This window comes from Oryza brachyantha, chromosome 3, assembly GCF_000231095.2.
Source record: "Oryza brachyantha chromosome 3, ObraRS2, whole genome shotgun sequence".
NCBI classification, from domain to species: Eukaryota; Viridiplantae; Streptophyta; class Magnoliopsida; order Poales; family Poaceae; genus Oryza; species Oryza brachyantha.
In genome coordinates this window covers 19510970-19518398 of record NC_023165.2, presented here as the reverse complement: position 1 = coordinate 19518398, position 7429 = coordinate 19510970, and the positions used below count along the sequence as shown (strand labels likewise).

At 38.5% G+C, this 7429-nt stretch overlaps 1 protein-coding gene across 1 annotated transcript; it reads left to right on the top strand.

Moving 5' to 3' along the window:
• The first annotated feature begins 549 nt into the window (after positions 1 to 549).
• Positions 550 to 7071, top strand: LOC102714722 (50S ribosomal protein L25). Its single transcript, XM_006651537.3, has 3 exons — positions 550 to 959; positions 1418 to 1547; positions 6539 to 7071. Exons 1-3 carry the CDS (start codon positions 588 to 590, stop codon positions 6745 to 6747), a joined length of 711 nt encoding a protein of 236 aa, XP_006651600.3. The 5' UTR covers positions 550 to 587; the 3' UTR covers positions 6748 to 7071.
• The last annotated feature ends 358 nt before the right edge of the window (positions 7072 to 7429 follow it).

Sequence of the window (7429 nt, the reverse complement as noted above, 5' to 3'; positions counted from 1 at the left end):
TATGCCATGTAGACAAAAAAAAACACTTCGATTTGAGAGGGAGAGAGGTGTTTCATTCAATCTAAAGAGTTGGGGGTGGTTGAGTGCATATTCTCATACTCCCACCACCAACAATTAACATAGTTTACATTACTCTCATTAAAGATATTGAGTTTGAAAAAACAGAGAACTGTAATTGGTTGTGATGAGGACTTAGTTAGGCAGAAAAATTAAATGAGGAATGATTACGATGGGTTGAGATGATGGGCTTAGCTCGTGTTCTTCTCTATTCCTTACCAACCCAAATTTCCTCGTTTTTCACGTGCATGCCTTCCGAACTATTCAATGATGTATTTATGCGAAATTTTTTTATAGAAAAGTTGTTTTAAAAATCATATTAATCTATTTTATAATTTTTAATAATTATTAATTAATTATGTATTTCCGTGCAGAATAACATCTCCTCGTTGGAACACGGCCTTAATCCTAACCTAAACGGACCATCATACATTGAATACAAGGCCCAGCAAGCGCTAACGACTAGGGTCGAAATAAACCAGAAGCCAGGCCCAGATCTCCTCTTCCCCACATAGCCCAGACACCACCACATGGCGCACTGCCTCCGCCGCGGCAACGCCGCCGCCGCCGCCGCCGCCGTCGGGGCGGCGTCCCCGTGGAGGCGGGCGGCCTTGGCGTCGTACCACCACACGATCCAGGTGGTGCCGCGGGAGACGGCCGGCCCGCGCGCGGCGGCGCGGGAGCGCCGCAACGGCCGTGTCCCGGCCGTGCTGCTCACCCTTGCCGGCGCCGGCCCCGGCGAGGGGGTGGCCCACCGGAAGCTCCTCACCGCGGACAGGAAGCAGCTCAGGGAGATGCTGAAGCAGTCCCCCTACTTCCTCTCCACCCCCGTCCGCCTCCAGGTCCGCGCCGGCGAGCGGTCCACCGCCGTCGTGCACTCCGGCACTGTCCTCCCCATCAAGGTTCTTCCACCATTTCTGTCCTTTTTTCCCCATCAAATATCCCGTTCGTTCGTTCGTTCGTTGCGCGAGCATGGATGGAGCTTTTCATCTGACGGTTCTGTTGCCGTTGGCCGTGGGGTACCTTTTGTGTTCGAATGCACATTTGTGTAGTTGATCCTGGAAAATTGCTGGTTGCTTGGTGATATGATAGCTATAGAAACTTCCTAGTACTTGTACTTATGTTGGAGAAATTGCTCAGACATGCCAATCCTTCCACTCGTGTTCCAGACTCCCAAATCTTTAGCTACAAGGTAGTGCACCTCCGTAGTTTTGTCTTGAACATGCCAGCCACTGATGAATAGGTGGTTTCACAACTATATATGCGAGAGTGCTAGAAGAAATTGCTTTGATTTGTTGCGTGTCAAGAGCAGGTCTGCATGAAATGGATTGTGGGTGATGTGGATGCTCTTTGTGTGCAGGTGCATAGAGACGAAACATCAGGAAATATATTGAACTTGGTGATGGTGCAGGCGGATGAAGGGACAATGCTGAAGGTGAACTTGCCTGTAGAGTTCAAAGGGGAGGATGTCTGCCCTGGGTTGAAGAAAGGTATAAGTTTTCTTTTTATTTGGCGAAATTCCTGTGTTATAGACAAGATGGTAGCTTAAGTTTTGATAAAATCTCATCATAAAAATGTGCATTCCATGATGCTATAAGACTTCACGAAATGCTTTCTGCCCTTCTACTGTGACTAGATAGTAGATACCCAAATACCATGGCTAAGGATCAACAAATCTAGGTTAGCTATTTTCTATTATTCTGTGGACCTGCCTGGCTGTTCTGTGAATTAAAGACGATGAGCAGTGACCAAGCTATGAAGTATGAACAGTAGTCAGACTTCTGCCAAACTTGTTGTTTCACCCCTAACTTTGCTGTGTGAATCTCATTACTCATGGTACTAAGCACTGGTTTAGTTTCAAGAAACCATTGGTGTGATTATGTTGCATTAATCATCTCATTGTATTATTTTTATGCTTCCATGCACATGAATTAAATACACTCCCTCTGGAAAAGGATATTTTTTTAATTTAATATTATATGTTGAGCCATAAATGCCCCAAAGAGTCTTGAAATTTGGTGATGTAGGACTTATCACCAGGTAACTTAGTTTTCCTAATTTTCTGCTGATATAGTCGCTCTATCATATGCAGAGTTTTTTGAAACTTTTCAGGCTTGCGTTCATACCTCAATAACTACATCAAATGTATATTGCTGGTAGGAAAGTGCATCACTTTTTTTTATCAAAAATGTAAAAATGAAAAAGAAGAAATAGGGTTGCAAATATACTGTAGACATTCCAGTAGGTCTGTCATTATCCAAAAAGATGAATGGTGACAGTAAGAAAGTTTCATTACGATGTAGCATTCTAAATATCTATACAGTCAAGATGCATTTTGAATGTTAGTGCATTTCTATTACAAATTTAGTAGGGCACTTGCATCATCTATCATCCACTTTGATGTAAACTATTGAATTTGAATAGCTTTACTCTATGGGTTTATATATGCAGGAATTGTGTGTTAACTCAATAGTAACATGAAAACCTATAGCACAGATAAGAAAACATATTAGCTTGCATATCGATATTTATATTGATAGAAAAAATGCTCGTGCGTTGCACCGAGTTTTTAATTTTAATTGAGCAAATTAAAATAAAATTTGAAAATAAATTGTGCGTCGAGTCAGGAATAGTGCATCGGGAAGCTTATAATTGACAATAGTAAATTGTGCTCAATATTATAAACCGACTAAATAAGATGGGTGGTCTTTTGATAACGAAAAAAGACATAGGCATACTAAAACATGTTATGTCATTTTCAACTAAGTTCTATAAGTCCTATTCTTTTTAAATTTTTTATTTGATGCAAAAATATTCAATTATAAAATAGTGCAAGCTACAAATGACCTTTTAATTTTCAATGTTTTACGTTTCACATTATTTTCTCTTTCTTTTTTCTTTTATCTACTCTTTCTTTCCTTTTGTTTGTTTTCTTGTTTCTTTTCCCATGCAAGCCTTTCTTCCCCATGCAAGCCTTATATATCGTGCAATTCTAGAACGGTAAATTGAAATCCGATTTAAATGTGAATTTCATATTCTTTAGGTGAAACATCTGTTTTTTTTAAAAAAAAAACAAAAACGGAATTCTAGCACTACTGCAATTCCATTTTTATTGTTAATTGTATTTCTAGTTGAATTTAAAGAATAAACATAAATTACGTTTCCGCTTTTCCATTTTTTTTGTGTGTCAGGTTTGTGGATCAAAAATTCAACATATTTCTATTCATAAACACTATACATAAATAAAATATTTTCATTCATAAAATTTTCGCATAAATATTCCTAAACTTTGCACATAGATAAAATATTTCTAGCCATAAACTTTATGCACAGGTGTTCATAATCTTTAAACACAAATAAAATATTTCTATTCATAAATAAAGTAATAATCTATCCTAAACCACAGAAATAATGATTTATTTCATGAATTTATTTATGAGACAAATTTTTAGTGTTAAAATTCAAAATCTATTGTCTTGATATATAAGACCATAAAAAGTTATAACAAACAATAGGTCTAAAATATAAATTACAATAATTAGTTAGTTGCAGAGCGCTGGGGCAAAACGGAGACAATCGGACAGGCTGCATTGGAGAGGTAGGAAAAACATCAAATTAGACATCGTTCGCTGGGGTTTGAACCTTCAACCTGACACTTGTGAAGCAGCGGCCTATTCGTCGGGCTACGTTGCAGTTTTGAATATAATTGCGCGAGTAATGTAGAAGTAAGGTTGCGTGATTGGTCGACGGACGACGGAAACGTTCCTCACTTTTTATAATAGGTATAGATTAAAAAAATGGGGAACAAAGCTGTCAGCAGGGGCAGACCCAGGATTGGCCCAAGACCTGAACCGGCCAATTATACATTGGACTGTGTATATCTATCACATGGTGAAAAAAGTGCACATCACAATAGGCATTCAATCCTAGTCCTCAGGTCATGGGCTAGGTGGCCCAAGGCCTGGGTTTGCCCCTGGGTGTCGGCATGGTCTGCTTATCTTGTACACCCATGGGGTAGGCAAGTATGGATTATAGGTCATGGGTGTGCATTGGTTGGATGTGTGTAAGTGCACCAGGCTCAAAGGTGGTATTTGAGCTGGATGGGAACAAAAAAGGAGTTCTTTCACATGAGCCTATAAATGAGTGGTAGCATCATCGCAAAAAAGTGTGGTACAAGCATGAGATTTCTGCCAGAAAGATACCCTGACCTTGTGCAAGTGGTCACTTGGAAAATGCTACTATATCTATTTGTCTCATTTCAATGCTTAGTACCACACAAGTAGTTAACATTTTTGAATGCCAATATCCGAATCATGAGCTTAACGTGCTTTGTAAGTCCTCCATTAAGATCAGATTAGTCTATTTAACTGAATAAAAGCTGATCATTTATGTCTGAACAAATGGTGTGCATTCCACTTTGAATTGCTCAAGTCAGATTAGTAAATAACATGCATTACAATTTACTTTATTTCTTTTTGTTTCATAATCTGAACTTCTGTTAAGATGTTGGACTTGTAGAGACGAAATTACTCCCGATGTACCTTGATAGATTCCTTGTAAGACGTTTGTTTTTCTCAAATACACACCTCTTGTAACTATATGTTATATTAATATTTAAAATGTAATTATATCAAGTGAAAAATAAATTATATCTTTTCCAGTGAAATTGATTATTATATACTTAAGTTTTGAGAGTGTTATCAATTTTATCATTTAAGAGTTAAGGATTCTTGTCTTCATAATTCCGGATAGTAAGGAAACTTATGTAGGCATTCCATTAGTTCCATGATCTGGGAAAATGAAAGATGAACAATATGAAATTTCCATTATGATGTATTACTTTCCTGTAGGATTCTAAGCTTCTGTACATAAGGGTCTACTGCATTCTGGAAGTAAGTTCGTTTAATGCAAGAGGGCAGGTGGCATGCGTCTTCTCTATTATTCGCATCGGCATCAACTGTGGGCTTGTGGTCCTGATCTGTCACTTCCCATTGTTTTGTATCGAAGTCCTCTTGTAAGTAGCGAGCTGTGACTTTGGTACTTCCGCAATGATAAATCGCAATCAATAGGTCCCAAATATGCTTACCGTTTGTAAGACCGGGTCAATTTATGATGGGGACAACTTCTGACATTCAATTTCCACTGGCCTCAATGCTGGCTTGGCGGCTTCGATGAGCTTATCCTCTCTTCAGGGCCACATAAGCTACCTTCCAAAAAGTATGGAGACAGGATTCAAAACTTCAATAAAATCTAGTTTAAACTTTCAAAAAGTCCTTTGCAATAGCACCCTGTTTCAGGAGCATGATATTTTAAGCTTGTAGCAAGTTTAAGATTATGATATCTCAGGCAAGCCCTAAGTACTCCTTCTGTTTAGAGATATAAGGATATCTAGAGTTTGAATTTTGTCCAACAATACAAGGACATCCCCGCCTACCTGCTCATCTCAACCAATCACAATCATCCATAATTTAATTTTTTTCACCTACTTTCCCATCTCAACCAATAACAATCTCTTCTTTCAACCTTAATCTCTCCAAAAAGGCTCAAAACATCCTTATATTTTTGGTCGGAGGGTACTACTGTTTTCAGGTAACCAGGTTAGTGCCAAACTGACAGTAGATGAATAAAACATGTCAGAAAAAAGCACAAGTCCTCGCACTTTACCAAGTGAGGACAAGTGGTTGGCACAGGAATTCAAAATTTAACATGTAGCTTTGTCCTTGCATTTACATTATTACATATTTGTTTGTATCTGAGTTATGGCTATAGCTCTATGGTACGCATTTAGTTCTGGGGTTTAGAATATCATAGTAAGGTTTTATTCAGTGTTTTCGTGTACACCTGATAAATCATGATATGTACTGCTATCAGTCATGAAAAAACAGTTGTTTTCATGAGTCTTTGCAATGTGACATTTACCATTCACCATAAATCATACATTCGTGCAACCTGTGAAATTTAAGATTTTTAATTTGTTATCATGAGAAACATACGTACATCAATTTGATATGGCCAATCCAAAGAGTTGCTAACATATTCTTATAATTGCGCTATTTGACTGCCTTGATACACACGTTGCACTTTGGATGGGAATGACAACTCATCTACCTGCTTTACTTGGTTATATTTGGTGCTCTCTTTGTCTAGTTTTCTGTAGACACAAACATGATGTATATATGCCACTGTAATTCTGCTTTGTATGTGGAACTAGGACATCTTTTCTTTGTTTCATCTTTCTTTTTAAGAAAAAAAACTGGATACCATGGTTTTGAACCTATATCATCACACAAATGTGTGAACAATATATATAACTAGTCATACTGAACTATATACTATGACCTGTTCAATGTCTGTGGCAGTGTTTACCTTTTTATGTGGAATATCTAACTCTTGTTTTGTTATTCTTTGATGAATTGTGTAATTGCTGAATTATTGTCTTTCTATGCTTGACCTGACTATTGAATTCAATCGAAAAATGTAGGCGGCTTTTTGCAGAAAATAAGGACCAGCTTGGTGTATCTCTGCCCTGCTGAGCACATCCCTCCAAAAATTGAGGTGGATCTGGCAAATCTTGACATTGGAGATAGGGTATCAATGAATGACATCCCCGTCCATCCAACTTTGAAGTTACTGAGTAAAAACGAGACCATGCCTGTCTGCAAGATCTTGGCCTCGAAACCAGTTGAGTAGGAATCCATGCAGATTTTTGGAGCTGGTGACAAACGTACCCGTTGGTACAACAGCCCAGTAACTTCATCTTGCTCTGTGCTTGCATTTGGTAGCTGTTTGCCAGGTTGCAATGCCGCAGTAGATTCAAACAAGTTATCATGTTCAAGAACAATATTCTTGGCTGTAATGTCATAAAATAACACTAGTTATCTCAGTTTTGGAGCTTGCAAGACATTGATTTGTTGAATCTTGGTTGTGACATGGATGTATTGAGTATTCACATGCCAGGTTGATGGTTTTAAACTCTATAATACATTGCATACGATGCCTCATTCTTATCCTTAATCATCCCGACTGGGTTGTTGTCATGACTCATGATCAACAGGGTGTCCCATGTACTGATTACTGGATGCCTGAACTGGAGTGGAAAGATCATAAGAACAGGCAAGTTCATGCATGGTGTCACTGAATCATGTGCACGTATTTTTTGTCCTGTATGGGCAAAACTTTTCATATTTAACCCTTTGTGGAATTTAATGTGCTGCGTTCTCGAGCTGTTTGCTCCAGTTTCATGGCCAGACAGGCTCACAGTGACCGACCATCTGAACCTTATTTTTTTTTTTCCTGGCCTGGCATTTTTGGACCATTGCATGATATGATCAAGATGAGATCTATCTGCCATCTCTCGATATGGTAGCATCTG